This window comes from Bubalus bubalis, chromosome 18, assembly GCF_019923935.1.
Source record: "Bubalus bubalis isolate 160015118507 breed Murrah chromosome 18, NDDB_SH_1, whole genome shotgun sequence".
In the NCBI taxonomy this organism is placed as follows: domain Eukaryota; kingdom Metazoa; phylum Chordata; class Mammalia; order Artiodactyla; family Bovidae; genus Bubalus; species Bubalus bubalis.
This window is the reverse complement of record NC_059174.1, coordinates 50,391,500-50,414,638: the sequence shown is the minus strand read 5'-3', so window position 1 is coordinate 50,414,638 and position 23,139 is coordinate 50,391,500. Positions and strand designations below refer to the sequence as shown.

At 52.3% G+C, this 23,139-nt stretch overlaps 1 protein-coding gene and 1 long non-coding RNA gene across 5 annotated transcripts; one reads left to right on the top strand and one right to left on the bottom strand.

Moving 5' to 3' along the window:
* The first annotated feature begins 5,326 nt into the window (after positions 1 to 5,326).
* LOC112580306 lies at positions 5,327 to 6,613 on the top strand. Its single transcript, XR_003104671.3, has 2 exons — positions 5,327 to 5,434; positions 6,291 to 6,613. It is a non-coding gene; the product is annotated as an uncharacterized LOC112580306 (long non-coding RNA).
* DEDD2 (death effector domain containing 2) lies at positions 6,462 to 21,765 on the bottom strand. 4 transcript variants are annotated; one of them, XM_025269172.3, is made up of 6 exons: positions 21,609 to 21,765; positions 20,635 to 21,001; positions 18,692 to 18,811; positions 15,451 to 15,591; positions 9,941 to 10,054; positions 6,462 to 7,660 (listed from the first exon to the last, which is right to left on the bottom strand). In XM_025269172.3, exons 2-6 carry the CDS (start codon positions 20,960 to 20,962, stop codon positions 7,269 to 7,271), a joined length of 1,095 nt encoding a protein of 364 aa, XP_025124957.1. In that variant the 5' UTR covers positions 20,963 to 21,001; positions 21,609 to 21,765; the 3' UTR covers positions 6,462 to 7,268. The 4 variants fall into 4 exon arrangements, with proteins under 4 accessions (XP_025124957.1, XP_044787248.1, XP_006041310.1 ...); XM_044931313.2 differs by having other exon boundaries at positions 20,635 to 20,948; positions 21,609 to 21,756; XM_025269173.2 differs by having other exon boundaries at positions 7,486 to 7,660; positions 9,874 to 10,054.
* Positions 21,766 to 23,139: the final 1,374 nt, after the last annotated feature.

The following is a 23,139-nucleotide window of genomic DNA, read 5'->3' as shown; positions in this document are numbered from 1 at the left end:
AGAGACTCTTTAGTTCCTCTTCGCTTTCTGCCATTAGAGTCATATCATCTGCATATCTGAAGTTGTTGATATTTTTCCTGGCAGTCTTGATTCCAGCCTGTGATTCATCCAGCCTGGCATTTCGCATGATGTACTCTGCATAGAAGTTAAATAAGCAGGGTAACGATATACAGCCTTGTCTTACTCCTTTCCCAGTTTTGAACCAGTTTTTCCATATAAGGTTCTAACCATTGCTTCTTGACCTGCATACAAGTTTCCCAAGAGGCAGGTAATGTGGTTTGGTATTCCCATCTCTTTAAGAATTTTTCACTGTTTGTTATGATTCACATGAAGGCTTTAGCAGAGTCAATGAGGCAGAAGTAGATGTTTTTCTGGAATTCCCTTGCTTTCCCTTTGATCCAACGAATGCTGACAATTTGATATCTGTTTCCTCTGCCTTTTCTAAGCCAGCTCACACATCTGGAAGTTCTCAGTTCATGCACTGCTGAAGCCTAGCTTGAAGGATTTTGAGTATAACCTTACTAGCATGTGAAATGAGCACAATTGTACGGTAGTGTGAACATTCTTTGGCATTGCCCTACAACAGAAGTACATGTTGGTAAATGACTGTTGAATGACTTGGGGGATGAGGGAAGGAGAAAAGTCATGGGTGACATTTAATAAAGGGACAGAGCCACGATAGTAACACAGGACTCTCTGGATCCCAAATTAAAAGCCCCTGGTTTTACAGAAAAAGACTCAACGACATATGGGGAGGACTGGGAGTTTGAGATTAGCAGACGAAAACTATTATGTATAGAATAGATAAGCAACAAGGTCCTACTGTATAGCACAGGGAACTCTATTCAATATCCTATGTTACACTACAATGGAAAAGAATATAAAAAAAAGAATGTATATGTATGTATAACAATCATTTGCATACAGCAGAAATTAACACGAAACTGTAAATCAACTACACTTCAATTAAAAAATAAATTCAAAAATCCCTGGTTTGAACCACAGTATTGTCTTCCATGTTCAAAATCCTGTACCCTGGGCTCTGATCCCAGCACCTGCCTTCCAGGTCTGGCAGGCCTCTGCTGTCATCACACCTATAGCATCAATTCATAGAGAGAGCTCCACTCCCTTGATCCCTCTGTTTTCTGCCAGCTGGCCAGACCCCTTCCTGGTTCCTCTCTCTGACCAGCCCAGCCAGAGCCTCATACTGGACCATCTTATTTATCTTTGATTTTGTTCCATTTATCTCTCCGCATACTTTTTTGCTTTTAATAACTTAATGCTTAAAAAAAAAGCAACCTCTTACTCAATTTAAGCAAATGACTACTGAGACCTTCATACACGCTATTCCACCTGTCTATAATAGCCCATTCTATGCACCCAAATATCTACTATTCCTCATTCAAGAATAAGCAGAAGTTAATTATCAGGGAGGAGAAAGATAACCACAATGGTATACTGCCACATGTCTATCAGATCAGCAAAATTAAAAGTGTCTGATGGGTGGCAGGGAGGTTCAAGAGGGAAGGGACATATGTATACCTATGACTGATTCATGTTGATATACTGTATATACAATACAATGCTGCTGCTGCTGCTGCTGCTGCTGCAGCTAAGTCGCTTCAGTCGTGTCCGACTCTGCGTGACACCACAGACGGCAGCCCACCAGGCTCCCCCGTCCCTGGGATTCTCCAGGCAAGAGCACTGGAGTGGGTTGCCATTTCCCTCTCCAATGCATGAAAGTGAAAAGTGAAAGTGAAGTCACTCAGTCGTGTCCGACTCTTCTCAACCCCATGGACTGTAGCCTACCAGGTTCCTCCGTCCATGGGATTTTCCAGGCAAGAGTACTGGAGTGGGGTGCCATTTCCTTCTCCAGATACAATACAATATTTTAAAGCAATTATTCTCCAATTAAAAATTAAAAAACTTAAAAAGTATTTGATAGCACCAGGTATTGGCAAGGATGTGAAGCAAAGAGAATTTTAACTCTGTGCTGGTGGGATAGTAAATTGCTATAAACACATTAGAAAAGAAGTTTTTTAGTGTAGCAGGCCAAAAAACATCCCTCAAGGGAATTCCCTTGTGGTTTAGTGGTTAGGAATCTGCCCTTTTTTTTCTTTTGGCTGTGTTGGGTCTTCGTTGCTGTGCATGGGCTTTCTCTGGTTGCAGCGAGTGGGGGCTGCTCTCTAGTTCCGGTGTGGTGGCTTCTCTTGTTGTGGAACACAGGCTCTAGGCTTCCGGGCTTCAGCAGTCGCGGTTCTTGGGCAAAGAGTGTGGGATAAACAGTTATGGCACACAGGCTTAGTTACCGTGAGACATGTAGAATTTTCCCAGACCAAAGATTGAACCCATGTCCCCTGTGTTGGCAGGTGGGTTCTTAACTACTGGGCCACCAGGAAAGTCCCAGGACTCTGCCCTTTCACTGCAGGCGAAACAGGTTCGAACCCTGGTCAGGGAACTAAGATCCTACATGTCTCTCAGCAGGGCCACAAAATAAAAATAAATTTAAAAAAGAAAAAAAATGTCCATGGCTTAATCCCTGGAGCCTGTGAATGTTATTTTATGTGGCAAAAAGGACTTTGTTGATGTGATTAAAGATTTTGAGATAAGACTATTCTGGTATTCTGGATTATTCTCATGAGCCCTAAATGCAATCACATGCATCCTTATAAAAGAGAGGCAAAGGGAGATTTAACACTGACAGAACAGGAGGCAGTGTAACTACAGAGGCAGAAATTGGAGTAACGCAGCCACAAACCTAGGGATGCTGGAAACCACCAGAAGCTGGAAACCACCAGAAGCTGGAGGAGGCATGGAACAAATTCTCACCTAGACACTCCAGAGGGAATACGGGCCTGCCAACACCTTGACTGTTAGACCTCTTGCCTAACAGTGAGAGAACACAGTTACGTTGAGTTAGTCCACTAGGCTTGTGACAATTTGTTACAGCAGTCATAGGAAACTAATCAGGCAGTGTCAACCAAAACCCTTGTCCATACCCAGGAATTCTCCAATTCTTCTAAGTACATCCCAACAGAAATGTAAGCATTTGTCCACCAAAAAAAAAGTGTACAGATGTTCACAGCAGCATTATTTATTACAGCTCCAACTGCTAAAAACCCAATGTTCACCCCCAGTGCAATGCATGAACTACCTGTGGGATAATCATCCAGTGAATACTGCTGCAGCTATTTAGTCACTAAGTTGTGTCCAACTCTTTTTGACCCCATGGACTACAGTCCGCCCGGCTCCTCTGTCCACGGGATTTCCCAGGCAAGAATACTGGAGTGGGTTGCCATTTCCTCCTCCAGGGGATCTTCCTGATCCAGGGATCAAACCCTCATCTCCTGAATTGGTAGGCAGATTCTTTACCACTGAGCCACCTGCGAAGCTCACAATGAATACTACGCAGCAATAAAGATGGGTTAACTACAAATAAACAAAACGTGGAAGAATCTCACAAGCACAACACTGAACAAAAGAAACCAAAGGCAACAGGACACATATTGTTCAATTCTATTTATATCAAGTTAAAAAAGAGAAATTAACTATTTCATTGAGTGACACAAAGCTAAAAACTTAAAAGAAAAGCAGGGAATTATTACTGTAAGAGCCAGGATAGTATTTCTAGCTAGGGAACCAGGAGGGATGTGATCAGGAGGGAGCACACGACAGAAAGGGGGTGGGGACTACTGGGGTGCTACTAATGGATGTCTTCTCATGGGGCAGGTGTTTTACAACAGCTTTTTAACTGTACATTTATGTTTTATGCACTTTTCTGAATGTTATATGTCACAATAAAAAAGTATCTTGGTGCTGGTGGCAGTAATTTTTTAAAAAATATTTATTTGACTGCACTGGATTTTAGTTGTAGCATGTGGGATCTTTAGTTGTGGTATGTGGGATCTAGTTCCATGACCAGGGATGGAATTTGGGCCCCCTGCATTGGGAACCTGAAATCTTAGCTACTGGACCACTAGGGAAGTCCTGGTAACTTTTAATCAAATGAAAAGGGAGCTTCCTAATCCATGAAGTCTTCCTGGGGGTCATCTCAGTCATTGGCCACTCTGGGCTGTGACCCACGGTGTCCTGTCTGGCTCCCCCACCAGAAAAGGAGCGGTCCAGAACCAGCACCCTGAGGCTAGAGTCCTCTCAGTGTCCCCAGCAGGGGTCAGCCAGCCCCAGGCCGGGGCCCCCTTAGGAGTAGGGCAACATGTGAGGCCCAGCTCCAGGCACACCAAGCCTGCCTCCCTAACCACCTCACACCGTCGGGGTCACCGTCTGGGGCCCCTGGGTGTCGGCCGGCACTGCGGTAGCTGATGACTGCTGACCGAAAGAGGGCGGGGCTGACTGCATTGCAACTTACCTTTGACTCTGTCTCGTCACATCCCATTCACGAACGTTCCCAAGGCCTCCTCGAGGAACGCGCTCTGCCTGAAATGCCCTTCTCTGTCAGTCTACTGAACTCCTACTCGTCCTTCAAGAGCCAGCTCCCGGTTCATCTCCTCTGTGAAATCATGGCCCGCCTTCCTCTGAGCTCCCACAGGCCCCTAATTTCTCTTGGCTGCAGCCTGTCTACGTCCTGCTCCAAAGAATCCTTCTAGAGTTCCGAAGCTCTCTGAACTCTGCGGTTGTTCTCAGAACCTGAGTCTTATCCACTTCTCAGTCTCAGGACTCTGGGAAACGCCAGACACGGGTTCCAGCAAGCCCAGGCCAGCGCTCCGGGACATTCTGGAAGCGCGAGACACTGCCTCGAGGTTCCCGCCACCATGGACTCCCGGCATGCACTGCGCCTGTGCAGGCTCCAGAGGCCTCAGGCTCGCGTGGCCTCGAGGTCAGGATCACTTAACTTCCGGTGTGCACATGCCACAAAATACTTCCCTCCCAACGGCCCCCCTGAAAAAAGTGGAGCGGGCGGGGCCTGTAGGGGAAGGGCCAGGGCCTGAATCTTGTCCAGTAAATGGGCGGGGCCCACCATTCCTAAATTCGGGGTGGGAGCCTGAGGGAGAGGTGAAATGCAGGGGAGGCGAGGACAAACAGCAGCTCCCACCCGACTACCGCAGGGGGCTCCAAATCTTGAAAGGTCGTGAAAACAAAGCCTATTCCCACCCCAACCAAGAGCCCTCTAGCTAAGGGAAGGAGAAAGCTCGTGGAAGCCCCAACTTGCCTCCCCAACCTGCCTGCAACGGCGAGGAGAGCTGTTTTCCATCTCAGTACTTCTCTACTCCTCAGGCAAGTCACTTTCACTCTCTGAACCCATTTCCTGTCAAAATAGGTAAAATCCCTACCTTACACAGAGTGGCAAAGTATTAAATCAATCTTATTTAGGTGCCCAGAGAAGATAAATGGAGACAGTCTGGGATGGACCAGGTCTTGACTCCCGGGCAAGATTCAACTCCTGGACTTGCCACTGTATCCCTGCCTACCAACACAGGTAAGGAGTCCAGGACAGGTTCCCATGTGCAGGTTTTCAGTTCAGTTCAGTCTCTTCAGTCGTGTCCAACTCTTTCCCACCCATGGACTGCAGCACGCCAGGCTTCCCTGTCCTTCACTAACTCCCAGAGCTTGCTCAAACTCATGTCCATCCAGTTGGTGATGCCATCCAACCATCTCATCCTCTGCCATCCCCTTTTCCTCCTGCCTTGAACCTTTCCCAGCATTAGGGTCTTTTCTAATGAGTCAGTTCTTTGCATCAGGTGGCCAAAGTATTGGAGCTTCAGCATCAGTCCTTCCAATGAATATTCAGGACTGACTTTCTTTAGGATTTGATCTCCCCGCAGTGCAAGGGACTCTCAGGTATGGGTAGCACATCCTTTCCCCCAAGAAAAGCCAGCAGTTGGGAACCCCTGCCCACCCTATCCCCAGCCCTGGGCCCCTTCTCCCTCAGGAAGTAAAACCCTGGATATTGTCTAAGAAACTTGAGTTCCTGCAGTCTTAAACAAGGAGTGGGTAGAGAGTAAGAAGCTACAACCTCAGCTGTAGCCATAGGATACCAGGAAGAAATGCTTGCCCTCAGGAGGAGGAACAGAGATCCAGGTTTTAAGATAACTACCTAGAAGGTGGGAGGGGTGGAGAGCCACTTGGAGATGCTTTCTAGGCAGAACACTGGCTGCTGAGCCCTTTGGTTTCCAAACCCTTGGAACTCTGTTGGCCTTGGGAGATAAGAAGCTGGCCCACCTCACTGAGGGTTAAAAATGCCAGCACTCCCCAGAATATACAGGAGCAAAGCATGTGTGAATAAGCCTGGGAGAGCCTTTGTGATTCCAAGGCAGTATCTCCTCCTTCTATAGATGAAACTGAAGCCAAGCGGAGGAGGGCAAGCCTGGGGCAGCAGCCAGCACATGATGGTCCAGCATCCTGCCCACCCTCCAGCCCGACACCAGGCCAGGAACTCTGGGACTGATGCCCGGCCCTGGCTCTCACCAGCTCCTTCCTCCAGCCCATGAAGAATACAGCCCTGCTGCCCACCTGTGCCCCAGCCAGGGCAGTTTTATTGGTGCCATTGGTACAAGGCCTTGGCCAAGAGCCCGAAGCCTTTGCCTCCCCCTTTTCTGAGAAGGAAGCTGGATCCTTGCCCTGGCCTCCTAGGAAACAACACATTTGGTCTGATGTGGCTGCAACACACACGTGACACCCTGGGCATAGATGTGTGTGCAAGTCTGTGTCCAGCTTCAGGAAGCAGGAGAAAGTGGAGGCCCGGTTCGTGGGTGGAGCCCCAGCTGGCTGTAGAGATGTGTGGGCAAGGTGAGCAGGCCCCAGGTGTACCCCAGCTCCAGTGCCCACTGGTGTGACTGAAGCTCAGGGCTGAGGGACCATATAATCAGAGATCCTGAGAGAGAAGCCCGAAGGCCAAACAAGTAAGTGGAGCAGGCCAGGGCAGGCGCCCAGGGGTGGTTTCAGAGAGGGTAGTGTGGGTGCACACACACAGCCCAGGGTTGGGAGACAATGTGCAAGGGGCCTTTGGTGAGAGGGGCTATGCCTCCCTTCCTTTCAGATCTGCATGCCTGAGCCCCTGGCCTCCTGAAGCTGAAGGAACACACCTCAGGGTGGGGTGGGGGGTGGAGGAGGCTGGGAAGGAAACTCGGCTGGAAGTGGTTTAGGCCTCAGAGCCCACATCCTGTGGGAGGGTCTGGTGAGGGGCCTGGTGTCTGTCGCAGTCCTCGGCGCCGCTGGAGTGACAGTCCTCTAGGAGCAGAGACGGTCCACATCCTCCAGGGAGGAGGCGGCCCAGAGGCGAGGAGGTGGGGTCAGTCCTGCCGCATCCAGGATCAGGAGGCCTCGGGTGAGCGCCGGCCCCCCTCCTCCTCCATCAGCAGCAGGCGGCGCCGGCCAGCCTCATAGTCGGCCTCGTCCACACTGACCAGCAGGCGGACGGCCTCCCGGCCCACCGCCTCGCGCAGCGCCTCAGTCAGGAACACACCCCGCAGGGCCTGCAGCAGGGCACCGCTCAGGTAGTCGCCCCAAAAGGCGTCCAGGTAGGAGAGCTCGGAGAACTTGATGTCGCACACCACGGAGCCCAGGTCCCGGGAGCGTAGCACCGCGGTGGCCTGCCCAAACACGTCCAACTGCCGTGCCAGTGCCTGGGGCCGCCGCGAGGCCACGCCCTGCTCCAAGGCTGGCCCGTGCTCACAGTACTCTGCTCGAACCCTGAGCCGGATGTCTGTGGAGAAGGAGGGACTGGTCAGGGAGGGGCCGCCACCCACCCTCCCCTCCCCACTGCACCTCAGCATGAGTTGCACTGCCCCGGCCCCACATCCTTCCTCCTCCTGGTAACCACACCCAAGTGTGGGTGACACCCTCACTCGGCTTTGCTCCTGTGGTCTGACCTGCTACCTCCTGACCTGGTGGCCCTGCGCTTCCCCTCACGTGCCCCACTCCAGCCTCGCCACCTCCGTGCTCCTCCCCCCAACACCCCGCAGGTTCCACCCAGCTCTGGCCCTCCCGTCCTCCAGCTAGGGATGGTCTTTCCCCACTGTCCCTTCTCTCCCCAGTGTCTGCAGGACTTACTCTCTCATTTCCTTCAGGTTAAAACGCCGCCTTCCCAGTGATCCTACTCTGACTATCCAATCTACCACCGCCCCCGGGCCTCTGCACTTCCCAGACCCCATTCCATTTCTGCTCCATTTCCTCCCCCGGCACTTAGCATCTTCTAACCCACCCCGAGCTTTCATTCACTGTCAAGCTAATCACCTATCTGCCCCCAATGTGAGCTCCCTGAAGGGATTTTTGTTTCTTGTTCACTTGTATAGGTAGCCCTGTGGCACGTAGTAGGTACTCAATACACATTTGTGACAGAAACAACACATGAATGAATGGACTGGCTTTTAGGTAACCAGCCATCCCCCTCTTCTGCCCCCAAACAGTGAGATTCATGTGGGGCCAACCATATCCCCAGCCCCCCACCCACCAGGCAGTCACCAGGCCCAGGAGACTCAAGGCCAAACTGGGCTGGCTCTACAGAAGCAGGCGATCTCAGTTCTACAAAGGCTGCCCAGTAGGTGGGCTCTGAGCCCAGGCCTGCTGGGGGCCATTCTGCCAGGGGCGGGGAGAAGGAGACCTATACAAGGCCAGGGACAGACAGGAAAAGACTCCTGAGTTCATCATGTGTACATGGAGCACCTGGATTTTCAGCTCTGATCAATTTCTTTTCTGCTTAAGCCAGTCTGAGGTGTGTCTGTCACTTATAACCCTGCCCACATCCACCCAAATGAGGTGGCAGCTCTGGATAGGGGGTGGGACATGGGACTTCCAAGGCCATCCCTATAAATGTGACCTCAGGCGTATCACTTCCCCTCAGTTCAGTGCAATGACTGAACTCCCACCTGTGAATCTGACTGCTGACTACTGATACCCACTCACAACACAGGCTGCCCTGAGGATCAGGTGTAAGCTGGAAATGACAAGCAGCAGAGTCATATGAACTCATTTAATCTTCAAACGACCCTGTGAGGCAGGCCCTAGTATCCCCCCAATTTACAGATAAGGAAATGAAGCCAGATGAGAAAAGGGGACAACAGAGGATGAGATGGTTGGATAGCATCACTTACTTCATGGACATGAGTTTGAGTAAACTCCAGGAAATGGTGAAGAACAGGGAAGCCTGGCCTGCTGCAGTTCATGGGGTCGCAAAGAGTCAGACATGACTTAGCGACTGAACAACAAATGAAAGCAAGGAGAAGTGACCTGCCCAAGGTCCCACAGGCAGGGAATGGCAGCATGTGACAGTGCGAGGGTCAGAGGGCAGGGACCCTCCCAGGCCCAGACAGCAGCTTCAGGTCAGTGGAGCTGATCCCGCCCCAAGAGCCTTCAGGCACTAGCTATGTGACCTGGAATGAGTCACCACCTCTCTTGAGCCCAGGGTCTTGCCTAAACCAGAGGACAGTCCCTCCTGGAGAGGGTTGTTCAGACGACCGTCCACCAGTGGGTGCTTCAGAATGGCAGGCACCAGCAGCTCGGATGCAGGGGCACGTTCACCCTCTTTGACAGATGAGGCTGCTGAAGCTCTAGGAGGGGAGTGTCAGGCCTTTCACCTTTCAAAGACTGTGTCAGCTGCAGAGCAGAAAGCAGCAGGCAGGTCCCCGCTTCCCCAGGCAACTTCTCAGCACCACCCACTTCCTCCTCCCACCCCAAACCCCAAACGCTTCCTCTTTCTGCCTCGAGGGGAAGCTCACCCTCTCTGCTCGAGGCCTAGGAAAACCTGCCCAGCCTGGACCCCCAGGACTTCCCACGACACTCAGGCCTGGCTCCCTCCATCCTAGGATCAGACAAGATCTCTGGGCCCACATCCTTAACGCCTCTGAGTATCTGACCAGGCCCTCAACAGGCATGAGCTGGGAAGCAGGGGACCAGGGGGCGGGGTGGGGGGAGCAGCACCTGTCCAAGGCCACACGGGGGTGCTCAGCAGCAGAGGCACAGAGCCAGGTGGCGGAGAATGACAGACCTTGAGGCGAGTCCCGGCTCTGCCACTCTCTAGCTGTGGGGCCTTGGGCATGTGACCTCACCTCTCTGAGCCTGTTTCCCCATCTGAAAAACATAAACAAACAAGAGGTCCCTGCTGCACGACAGGGTCATGAGGATCAAATTAGGCAACGCATGAAGCATTCGACCCAGAGCCTAGGCACAGAAGGCACCCCAAAAACAGGAACTGTGATTTCGACACTCCCCTCTACCCCCATGGCCCCTGCCTAAGCCCTGTGCCTGCTCACCTGGGCCCGAGCCAACGTCCTCCCTTGTCTCCTCCTGCAATCCCAGTTCCATCCTCCATACCCTGCCCTCCAGTCACAAGGGAAGTGCTCCCAGCACAAGCCTTACTCACAGAATGAGCTGGCCATCTCCTCTGCCCAGAATGCCCGTCACCCACCAAGGCCTGGCTCACCGGCAGCCTGGGGCCTGCAGCCGCCCAGGTGAACCGCCCCCCACAGCTGGCATTTCTCCTCAGCACAGCTGGCTACTAGACATGTGGGAGAGCCTATCTATTCACACAGAGCCCACCGGGCACGGTGGGGGTGGAAGGAGGACTGGACCAGGGGGGACCCGCACATCCCATTCATTCTTCCGTTTGACAGACATTTACTAAGTGCCAGGAGCGCTGGGGAGACACAAGTGGGACTGGAAGACCTGTGAGCCGCAACCAAGGAGCACTCTGTGAGGGTCACACCCTGCGTGCTGTGCTGTGGTCAGTCATGTCTGACTCTTCACGACCCCATGGACTGTAGCCCGCCAGCCTCCTTGGTCCATGAAATTTTCCAGGCAAGAATACTGCAGCAGATTGCCATTTCTACTCCAAGGGATCTTCCCAACCCAGGGATAAAACCCACATCTCTTGCATCTCCTGCACTGCCTGGCGGATTCTTTACCACTGCACCACCTGGGACGCCCACAGCACACACGTGATACTCAGTACTTACTGCACCAAGTACTCATTCACAGCTGTTGACCCTTTTGATGATGCCTGCAACCTTATAAGGCTGTGCTGCTGTCCCCTTCTGTAGATGAGGAAACTAAGGCAGAGAGGGTGAGTCACCTGCCCCAGGCCACACAGGCAGGAAACGGCAGAGCTGGAATTCCAACCTAGATGCTTGCCTCCAAGAGCCCAAGCTCTCAACTATCCCTAAACCGTGTGCTGCCTCTCACACAACCATACACAGAAGTCTATAATTAAAAGACATTCCAAGGGTCAGGAGAGAAAATTATAGAGTGCGAGTTGTAATTTAGATCAAAATGATCAGAGACAACCTCTCCAGGAAATGACATTGGGAAGTGCAACATGAAGGAGGACAAGGAGGTTGAGGCAAGCAAGCAGTGAAAAGAGAACAGCAGCTTTCCCAGAAGAGAGATCAGTGTTTGTGAAAGCCCAGAGGCAGAGCATGAACTTGGGGCATTCACAGGCTGGGGGGCAACACGGGCAGATCACGCTGGAAAAGGGTACAAGGGGACACCTGGAGGGGCCGGGCTGACTGCGCCCTGGCAGGCTGGGGAGGCGGGAAGTCTGGGGTCTTCTGAGCTGACCGCACATCTCCGCACCTTGGTGGCCTCCTCCATAAAACCACCTCACCCCAGCACCTGTTCTCATGGGGCCACTGTGAGGATGACAAGGCTGGATGCAGGTAAAGGGCAGACTGAGGTCAGTGCCTGGCAGGTAATGAGTCCTCTGCAAGCAGCAGGAAGGAAGTGGCCTCAGGACACCAAGCAGCAGGGGGGTCAGAAACAGAGCCAGGGAGCACTGGGGGAAGGCCAGAGGTAGCTGAATAGTTTCCTCCGGCCAGGAACACAGAGCTTTTGCCTGTGGTCCCTCTCCACAGGCAGGAAATGCTGCCTGCCCCCAGGGTGGAGGGCGGGGCCAGGTTTTCTTAGAGAAGAGAGCTGCTCCTGCCTCCTGCACTCAACTGGGCACCAGCACCCCCTTGGCTCCCCTACCCCACACTGCATCAGTCTCTCTTCGGGGGCAAAATGGGCCCCAGAAGGGAATGGGAGGGGCTTTCCAGTGGGGAATCGGGGAATGTTTGAGGGACACAGGCCCCGGGAGAGCAGGTAAGCCACCGTGCGTATCAGACGGTGTGCTGCATATGGCTGGAGGCCAGAGACGACTCTCACTCAGGTCCCCCCTCCGGGAGTTAGTAACAGGAAAAGCTGGGGACCAAAAGGATGGGTACCCAGTGGAGAGCAGCCGGGACAGACTCTGTCCCCCAATACCAGCACCTCCTCTGGACAACAGCCCGCCCCACCCCGGCTCCAGGTTCTTCCCCAAGGCATAGGCAGAAGTCCTTCAACTTTCCTGAACTAATGGACAGGGAGGGACAGTGGGGACACAGGCCACTGAAGTGAGCTTGGGAAAAAAAAGAGACTTCCCTGGCGGTCCAGTGGTTAGGACTCCACGCGTTCACTGCTGAGGGCGGGGGGTTTGATCCCTGGTCAGGGAACTAAGATCCTGCAAGCCGCACAGCACAGCCAAAATTTTTTTTTTTTTAATCAAACCAGAATCTGATCAGGCCTCTCCAGGCCCAACTATCAATTTTTAGGAAAAACAGACAACAGAGGAACATGGTCAGTCAATCCTATCGCAGAATGTAATTGGCAAAATCCAATTTTTGGGAAACACAACCACACAACTACCTTCAACAAATACAATGCAAGGAGGGTGGGGGAGGAACAAGAGGGGGGAAGGGGGGTGGTGGTGGGGGGTGGGGGGTGGTGGTTCGTGGGCAGGGTGGATCCGATAGATTAGGAGAGACTCAAGAGCACCAATATTTAGAATAATTAAACATTTAGGCACAGAGAAGACATTTGAGAGTAAGAAGTTACTGGGTTTTCCTTTGTGAGTTTTTTTTGGCAGGGGGGAAGACAGGGGGCAGATGCTGAGCTGTGCAGGTTGCAGGATCTTAGTTCCCTGACCAGGGATTGAACCTGGGCCACTGCAGGGAAAGGGCTAAGTCTGAGTCCTAACCACTGGACCACCAGGGAACTCAATTCATATCTTCTCGAGATACACAGTGAAAAATCTACCCATGAAGCTACAGGACACCTGGAACTGACTCCAAAACAACGTGGCTAATGAAACCATGGCCTGACAGTGGCAGAGGCTGGGTGCTGGGGAGCCCAGGGTCGAGGTTCTTAATGCTAGTCTGTCTGCTTCTGTTTCTTATCCAGAAACAGATGAGGGGAGGAGCAAACAGACTGGGGGCGGGGGGAAGCGGAAGCAAAGCTCAGCCTGTCATTCAAGCCCTCCAATTGCTTCCCATCATTTAAAAGACGAAAAGGCCTGGCCTGAGGCTCACGGGCTCTGTAGGACAGGCCCCTGGTCACTCTCCTGCCCAGGCCTCCTGACCGCCCCCGCACTCCCCCTGCTCCAGGCTCGCCAGCTTCCGCTCCACCACTGACATGTCCCCGCTCAGGTCTCAGCTCCCGCTGTCCCCTCAGCCTGAAACACCCTTCCTCGGCCATCCACACCCGCCTGCCTCTCTTTCCTGTCTTCTGAGGCATTCTTAGACCACCCTACCCTGAAAATCCATCTAGAACTGCATTTCCCATCATTCTCTATGTCCTGTCCCTGCTGGTTTCTCTACACAGCTGACATCGTCAGTCTCTCTCTTCCTTCTCTTAGTTTTCTCCTCCCACCAGAATACAAGCCCCGTGAGGGCAGGGCCTCCCGTCCCGTCTATGGGATGTGAGCACATAGTCAGTGCTATATAAACGCGTGTGACAACCAAATGAACAAACCCAGGCTTTCACCCAGCCTGCCCGCTCCACACGATGGCGGACGGTATCTCTACCTTGGGGGCCATCTTGAGGACTCAAGGTCCGGAGTAGCACGCTCAGCACAGAGCACAGTGGACGAGGGACGAGGAAACTCAGAGGTCCCGTGGCTGAGTCCAGGATCCCCCAGGGCCCATTCCTCACACTCTGGGGCCCTCAGGAGTTCACTTTGGTTCTATCCCTCAGCGGAGTGCAGTTGACTGGGGGCTCCAACCCCACGGGTGGCACAGGTGAGGAGGGGGGCCCCCCTTCCTCAGGTCTGGAGGGACCTCCTTCCCACCCCAAGACTAAGCCATCTCCATTTTCAGGGAAGAAAACCTGGGCCCTACAGGGGAGAGCCTCACGCCGGCCCCACCCTGCCTGGTGAGTCAGCAGTCAGACCTGCTCACTCATCCCCTACATCAGGAACCGGTCACACCCAGGTTAACCACCTCCCCACCCTCAGTCAAGACACTGAAGCCTCCACCAGCAGGACCACTCCCTGGCCTCAGCTTGGCCTGCTTCCCAGGGAGGCAGAGGCTCTTCGGGCCCCCCAGCCACGGGGTGGCCCTAATTACCACCTGACTAGGGAAGAGTCACAACCAAGCAGCCACCCCCTCACGTGGGGGCCAACCGGGGTCACGTCTGGTTCTGCTGGTCTGCTCCTCCTGACAGCACCCAGGACAGGTATCTGCAGCCTCGGCTATGGGGTGGCTTTGGTGCCCAGGGCCTGGGGGGCCGAACTGGGCACCGGGAGGAGGCAGAGCATGCGCTCCTGAGGGGTGGAGGCTCTGCAGGTGAGGAGGAAGGCCCCCCGCCCCCACTGAAGGCTGAGGTCTCCTGGGGAATGCAGAGTGCCGCCACTCCCCCTCAATCTTCCCACCTGTGATCCCACCCCCACCCAGTCCAGCCGGAGCCTCTCACTAGCTGATACCCTGTGACCGAGCCTTGTCCCACTCAGAAGGGGTACTAGAGCAGCATGTGGGAGTGTGAGAGAGTGAGTCCTCTCCTCACAAACAGTGAGAACTTCTCATGGGAAGGTCTTCATGAGTCTGCAGAGTGGAGTCCCCTACCCCACCCAACCCAACAAGTCTGCAGGTCCAGTCAGCCCTATGGTTTATTTCCGTAGGTTCACCTCCTTCTCGCCTCTCCAATGCCACTACCCCAGGCCAGACCTCAGCCCCATCCGTGTTAGACTTGAAGCTGCTCCACTCAGGTCACTGCTTCCCCTTTGTTGCCTGTATTTCCCAGACACCTGGCAGAGCATGTGCCTGTCCAGCACTGTTCTAAACACTGTGCAAATTCTAACTCATTCACTAATTGATTTTCTAGATGGAATCAGAGTTCACCTCACTGCCACGCTAAAAGAAAAACCCCCTTGGAAAGACTTGACCTCTAGTATAAAATCTAACTCCCATCTGCCCTGAGGCCTGCCAAGCCCAACCTCTCAGGCTCTGCCTGGCTCTTCCAATAAAAAATGAAAATGAAGGTAAGGGATTGTCAGGAAAGGCCTCCTGGAGAAGGCTACACACAACATAATCCTTCGACTATGGGTGGGAGGTAGACCACCAAGATGGCTACAGAAAGGGCAAGAATTCTGCTGCGCTGAACAGGTGCCCGAGCCGCTGCCCCCCCCCCGGGTGTCAGACGGGGGGCTGCTTCACCCGCCTCCAGCTCTACACTGTACATGCGCTCCCCGAGGCACACATCAACACCTACCACAGGTCACTTTGCCTTCTGAGGTGGGCCGGGCCAGCTCCTGCTGCTGCTGGGGAGTGGTGGTAGCCCCCCTCCGCCGCCGTCTGGCACCACCACTGGGACGGCCCCGACTCCGCCGCTGTCGCTTAGTTGGGGGAGAACCTGAGGAGAGAAAGATGAGGTAGGCTGAGGACCAGATGACAGGTGGAGCATCAAGATGGGAGCCCAAGGAAGCGGTCAAGTCTGGACTCTGGGCTGGGGGACCCTGGGTGAGCCCCTCTGCTTCCTGGGCCAGAAGATGGAGAGTACAGACAAGTGAGCATCATGTAGGACAGGTGAGCACACCCCACCTGGCAGCTCCACCCTCAGGTGTGACCCTAAAGAAACCCTGACTACTCACACCAGGAAACAGGCAGGACAACAGCTGCGGGAGCCTGGAGCTCTGTTTATAGTTCTAACCTTGTAAACTTGAAAACAATGTAAATGTCTGACAAAAAGTGCACAGGGGAGTTTCCAAATAGATTGCTGAGTGAAAGAAAGCAAGTAGCTACAGTTTGCTACATTCTATATAAAAAAGGAGAGGAAACAAGATGTATACATTTTTTGCTATTTCTGCAAGATGAAACATCATAAGTCTATAGGGGAAATGAAATTGATTATCTACTGGGAGGGAAAGAGACAACAAAAGAAATGATACTTCTAAGAACATATTTTCTGCATATTTTAGATTTGACTTTGGACTCATGTAACTGTTTTATGACATACTCAAAAAATTAAGGAGGCAAAATAGAGCATAAAATTAAACAGAAACAAATGAATCTACACATATATAGAATAAGTAACACACAACAGGAGAAAAGGATTTTAAGTAACTAGGAAGAATGTTGTGACCATAAACTCTTAGTAGGAATATACTCTGAAAACAATTAAAAATCACACAAAAAAATCTTATGTTTCATTTAATAGACATGGTTAGCACTTTTTAAGTTTGAAATTGTTTTATTATTGTTGTAAAATAAAGCAAATAAGTCCATGTCTTAATGTTACCAAGAACCAAGACTTTCAGTGTAAGATAAAAATGTCCTTGTAAGGACTTCCCTGGCAGTCCAGTGGTTAGGACTCTGTGATTTCACTGCCAATGATGCAGGTTCAATTCCTAGTCAGGGAACTAAAATTCCCACAAGCCAGCTCAGTGCAGTCAGGAAAACAAACAAAAAAAGGTCCTTGTAATGTTAATTTTGAACTGAAAATACTAACATGAATTTTTATTTAAAGGCACAGTTTCTAGTTTGGTTCACTGTAAGAGTCTAGAAACAATGCACCTACTCAGCCCCTGAATCTTGGTCTCTAAATACCACTGCCTCTAAGAGAAACCAGGCTTCTGGAAACAGCTGATTCCAGGGCTGGGGAAGGAAAATACAAGGGAACCCAGGACATCCTGCAGTCCTACCTACAAACCAAGAAGCAAAGAACGAAGCAGACACATCAAAAAGACACAGGAGCTAGCCAATTTGATCAGGAAGAATAACTGATTCTAACACTTTAAACACACAAGAATACATAAGTCCATGGTGACACTCCTCACTTAAAAAAGAGAGGGAGGGATGGATAGAAGCAAAGAGAAAAGTAAAACTCCTTTTGAGAAAATGCCAGGTAACAGACACAGGAGAGAATCCGAAAATCATCACTGTGAGAACACCAGTACAACTGGCTCAGGCAAAGATTTCCAACGGCTGCTAAACCCACTGGGGATGCTGCTGGGGAACAGGACGGGTAAAAATGTCATCCCATAGATCATCTACTAACCACGAAGGGAAAAATACCTCTGTACTAACGGCAAATATACCAGATAACCAGGTAAACAAACTTGCTCGCTCACAAAAGGAAAACCAGGTCTCCTCATGTGCTCCAATGTGAAGCTGACGGCATCAACCAAGGAACATCCTGGCCAAATCCACATAACCTGAATCTAACCAACTCTCTAAACACCATTCCCAAAATACAGAGGACAGAGGTATAAGTTAAAAGATACTCTCAGGAAATCATCAGACACATCCAGAAACAATCAGGACACTAAAAAACAAGTGGCCTGGTCAATGTCATGAGGAAATAAAGAAAAAGGTACCCGGTGGCAGGGGGTGGGGGTTCTATAGTAGAGATTAAGGTGACTAACAACTGAGTGCACAACAACACATCTGTCAGTGGGTCCTGAAACTCCAGACAGTATCGAGAAGATCTGAGGCAGGCTCATTAGGATACCACAGGATTAGTGCTCATGCCCTTTCTCAGGTATGATAATGGTCTTGAAGTGGTATCAGACAATCTCCTGATTCTCAGGAGATGCCTGCTAATTTAGGGGTAAAGTGTCCTGATGCCTATAATTTACTTTCAAAGAGTTCAATAAAAAACCCCAGAGTTACATACACACACACACACCCACCCACAAAACAAAACTGGCAAAACGTTAAAATTACTGAATCAAGGTGAAAGATATGAACAAGTTCACTGAACTAATCTTTCAACTTCTCTGTATATTTGAAATTACATTTGAATGATTAAAAACTTGGGAGAAGGGAGGACAATAGATAAATTCACTGCCATGGCAATGTAACAAAACCAGTTAGAAACCCAATGTGAATAAATCTCAGGAACACATCCAATAAAGACAGCTGTGTGAAGGATAACACCTACAAGGTGATGCCATTTAAATGACAAAAAACCACAAGAGAACTGCACAGGTTACTTCTGGACCCAGGTTTTTGCAGCAATAAACACACAAACCCACACACAAGCACAAAGCAAAAATGAGACAGAATTGGGACTTCCCTGTTGGTCTGGTGGCAAGCAATCCGCCTGACAATGCAGGGGACACTGCTTCGACCCCTGATCTGGGACGATCCCACAGGCCTTGAGGCAACTGAGCCCATGCACCACAACTATCCAGACTGTGCTCTACAGCCCACACGCTGCAACTACGGAGACCATCTGCCGCAACTACTCAAGCCCGTGCGCCCTAGAGTCCATGCTCTGCAACGAGAAACCACCGCAATGAGAAGCCTGCACACCCCAATTAGAGCAGTCCGCACTTGCCACAACTAGAGAAGGCCCGAGTGCAGCAATGAAGACCAAGCACAGCCAAAAATAAAATAAATATATACATTTAAAAGAGAAACAGGCAAAATCACCCCTCAGGCTCCTTTCTTGATGGGTCAAGATGAGGTAGGTTCATGAGGGTTCAGAAGGGCCAGTGAGGGACACTCACCTGTCTCCCACTGACCCTGCTCAGCATTTGAAGAACTGCTTGACTGGCGACGGCGACGGCAGCTGCCCTCCATCCTCCTTGAAGAATTGGACAAGCCATAGCTGTAGCGCTCTGGAGACACTGGGGATGGGGCAGGGGATGGAAAAAAGTATTTGAAACCTCCAGCCTCTCCCAGGCCCAGCCTCCAATTCTCACCCCTCCCCCCAAAGATGAAAGCCTGCCCCACAGGGTGCCTGAGTTCTCCAGAGGTCAAAGCCCAGACAGCCACTCCTCCTCAAACACCTCCAGCCCAGTAACTGCTCCGTGCCTCCCAGGATAGAAGACTCATCACCTCCTGGGGCCACCCAATCCTTGTCTACAGCAGCACCAACTGTCAGAGCTATTCTGTAAGCTGAGTTATGGTCAGGATTCAGGCAACGCTGCCTACGCGCTCCCCACCCCCAACCATCCCTGGGTCTCCCTGAGGCCCTAAGGAGTAGGCAGGCCCCTGCAAGCTCCGCAAATCTTCTCTTCCAGAGCCTGACTGGAGCTCCAGACACATTTTTCCCAAAATGCTGTCAGTTCTGCCTTAAGGTTATCCTTCTCCTGGTTATCCAAACCCCATGGGCTTACCCTAGACAGGGAAGTTCACAAACGCCCTCCCCAAACTAACCACAGCACCTCCAGTAACCCAGCCGAGGGCTCAAGAGCTCACAGCCTCAGCACACAAGGGGCTCCTCACCTGCTCGGGACTGCTCTAGGAGTCCTTCCCTTACAAGGGTTAAGGGCATTAACTCTGGAGACAAACTAGCAGGATCTGAATTCCAGCTGTGTTATCTGCAAGCTCCTGTGTGACACGGCTTCTCAACTACTCTCTGCCCTTACTTCCATCTCTGCTCCTGCCACATTGGCCTCAGATAGTGCTAAACTCAGTCCCACCTCAGGACTAGACAGTCTGTCTTTCCCTATTCCTAGAATGTTTTCCTCTTGAGATCTAGACACTCGGGCAGTACAGCAGCCTCAGTTCAAACGTCACCTTCTCAGAAAGGACTTAACTGGTTATGAAAACTTAAGGGGGCGGCCTTTCACTCTGAAACACTCCACAGTTCCTACTCTCTGCTCCACTCTTCTGTTTCAGTCTTTCCATAACCACATCTAAAAGTAAATCATTCAAATAAAATTATCTTCATAGACTAAAATAACAGTAATAATAAGTCATCCATCTGTCTCATAGTCTGATATCGTTTAGTCGCTGCTCACCTCCAACTCTTGTGCGACCCCATGGACTGTGGCCCTCCAGGCTTCTCTGTCCATGGGATTCCCCAGGCAAAAATACTGGAGTGGGTTGCCATTTCCTTCTTCAGGGGATATTCCTGACCCAGGGATCGAACCCGTGTCTCCTGCATTGGCAGGCGGATACTTTATCACAGAGCCACTAGGGAAGCCCACTATAGTCTGATACCCCCACTAAATGAAAACCTCAGGGAACAAACATTTTGTCAGTCTCATCAAGCTGTACCTCCTGTTCCCTATTTCCCAGGGACACACAGGATTCAACCGTTATATGCGGGCAAGCTGCTTAACTTCTCTGAACCTACTGTGCTTTCCCTGTACAGTGGGGACACGGACGGGACTTCCACTTAGGATTACTGGGGTGGGGGTGGGGGGTCATAAGGTGATAGTACACATGAAGAAGGACTTACTGCTATGCCCGGCATGAAGTAAGCCCTCCGTAAACAGTGGCCACAAACATCACTACTGACGTGGCCAAATTTCAGAAGCTCACCCCTCCCAAAGCCATGCCTCCTCCCTCTTGTGTTTCTCATTGATACCCTGGGAGGAGGAAAGTGCGATGAGACACATACTGTCTGATATGGCTCTCTTCATATCAGGCACTGGGGAGGCCCAGCGAAAGCAAGGCCCTCTCCCCAGCGGAAGTCGGTCGCCCTCCCATTCCACCATACCTGGCCGACGCCGCTTGCGCGCCAGGTGCGGCAGCAAGTCGTGGCGGGACAGTAGGCGCAGGAGTTGCCCCAGCAGCCTCAGGTTGCTCTCGTCGCACTGCCCGCGGCGCTCCAGCTCCAGCAGCAGCTCCAGGCCACTGCGGGCGCGGGCCAGGCCGCCGGGGGCACCCGGGACCTCGTCCAGCAGGAAGGCTAGCAGCTCCAGCTCGCACTCGGTCAGCTGCCCGCCCACCACCTCGAACATACGGTGAAGCGATAGCATCCCGTAGTAGTCCAGACACTCATCCTCCTCCCAGCTCGGGGCCGGGGTCGACCTGGTCAGCGCCATACCCGGGGGAGCGGGGCAGAGCAAGCTCAGAACCAGGGCCTAGAACCCACACAGCGAGCAGGAGGCAGCGGTCAGCGACGCGGGACCCAGACCTCAACCCCCGCCAGTGTGTGTCCCCAGCCGCGTCCCGCCGGGCAGGGCCATCCTCAGTCCCAGCCCTTGGAGCCTCCCCCCTCTGCCACAAGAGAATGGTATCGCCCTAGGTCCCCTAGTAACAGGTCCAGACTCCAGACGCCGCTCATCCTCCTACCACTCGGACTGGCCAGACCCGAGGGCCCCTCCCTAGGTGGTATGTTCCGAACAAGCCTCCCAACAGAGCAAGTGACTCGGTTCGAACAAGCCTGGGGGCCCGACGCGGGGCACCCCGCCAATCGCCCTTTGTGAGCAATTCTGTCCGGACATGTTCCTTGGCTCCGTCCAGAGGTACTGTCCGATCGGCCATACAGATCAACCTAAGTGGTACCGCCCGAAAGTGACCCTCTGTCCCCTACAATGAGACCGACCAAAGCCGCCCTTCGCCCCACACAGGTGGCGCTGTCCGAATCCGACCCTCTTGCCCTGGAAGGGCGGTACCTCCCTCTCCCCAGCACCCAGGTGGTCCCGTCTACCCGCCACTAGTCGCTTGTAGGCCTCTCTATAGCCTTACCGAATTCCGGCGTCTCACGACTCCCAGGCGACGGCCGCAGCCACTTGTTTTGGATCTTTCTGGCACCTTCTCTATTATTACGCCTGCGTCACCTCGCCCCTCCTCCTTCGCCCAACTCGCGCAGGTGCGACCGCCACGCCCCTTAAGCGCAAGCGCAGAGCTTCCAGGCCCCTCCCCTGGGTCCGCCCCCAACCGTAGTGTCTGGCAGGCCTGTGCTGCGCCTGCGCAGAGCGAAAGTGGCGCCGCAACCGGGCTGGAGTTGGTGGTACCCTTTTGCAGGGTCGACTCGAGCTACAGTGTCCTTGTTGCCCCACATCACGACCTGCTGAAACTACTCATGTCATGGACTACAACCCCCTCCTAATCACGACCTAGAAGCCCACGTTACCACTGTTTTCACCTGCCCGTGGCAAAGGACCATAATCACGATCGTCCTGGCTCTGGGTAGTGCCAAGACCCCTTATGATCAGGACTTGGACTTCCCTCCATTAGACTGCCCCTTACTTCTACTGGCAACCTATACCCCGTCTGTGCCATCTCGTGATCCTGACTGGAATCCCACCTCATCGAACAGACATTCCTCTTCTATAAATTCCTTCCTCAGTCAAGGCTAGGACTCTCCGTCTCATTTAAGGAGCCAGTACCTCCTTCTTGATTGCAATAGGCCCCTACATCTTGATTGTGTACTTCAGGATGTGTCCGTCATGACTCCCCCGTTACAGTCAGAATCCCCTCCAGGAACTCTAACGCCCTGCCCCCAAAACCCTTTAAAATCTCTGACCTCCTAGGTCACAGGGAACTCTCAATACCCCTCTCTAATCTGCATCTACCAATTTCACTCTGACAAAAGCAGGTCTATATCAAGAGAGTTGGTGTCAAGGCTGCATGTCTAAGCACTACCACCCCCCACCCCCACCAACCCTGCGGCAGAGCCCTGGACGTTGTGGCCATCCTGCCCCTTCCCCACTTGGGTGACTCAAGGTGAGGGCCCTCAAGTGTCTTGGGACAGGTTCTGGGACCGGTTCCCATCCCCTTGGGACTCCTGGGTCCTGCCTCGCACTGGCTATAGCAGTAACCTCGGAAGAGTTCCTTCCCCTCTCTTTATGGTTCTTTGCCACCCTACAGACTGTAACCCGCCAGGCTTCTCCATCAATGGGATTTTCCAGGCAAGAACACTGGAGTGGGTTGCCATTTTCTTTCTTTTTTTTTTTGGGGGGGGGGGGTTCCATTTTCTTCTCCAGGGGATCTTCCCACCCCAGGGATCTAACTCAGGTCTCCCGCATTGCAGGCAGACTCTTTACCCTCTGAGTCACCAGGGAATCCCCTCTCTTATGGCAATTGTCACCTCTTGAAACCCAGTCCTGGGCCAGACACACAGTAGGCATCCAATAAGTGAATATCATTAAATTCACCGAAGAGTGGGAGGGAAGGGAAAGCAATTTTACAAACAGGGAAGGACTATGTCCAGGTTAGATGGGTTATAGTGAGCATCCGCATTATATCAGGCCCTGTGTTGAGTGCTTCTACCTGA

Bases quoted from the DNA above. Each gene is read 5' to 3' on its own strand.
- DEDD2 (XM_025269172.3), bottom strand. From the start codon at position 20,962: ATGGCGCTGACCAGGTCGACCCCGGCCCCGAGCTGGGAGGAGGATGAG. The intron at 15,592-18,691 runs GTGAGTGTCCCT...TTCTCTCCTCAG, and splicing joins GCAGGGTCAGTGGGAGACAG to GTTCTCCCCCAACTAAGCGA. The intron at 10,055-15,450 runs GTAGGTGTTGAT...CCTGTCGTGCAG, and splicing joins AGAAGGCAAAGTGACCTGTG to CAGGGACCTCTTGTTTGTTT.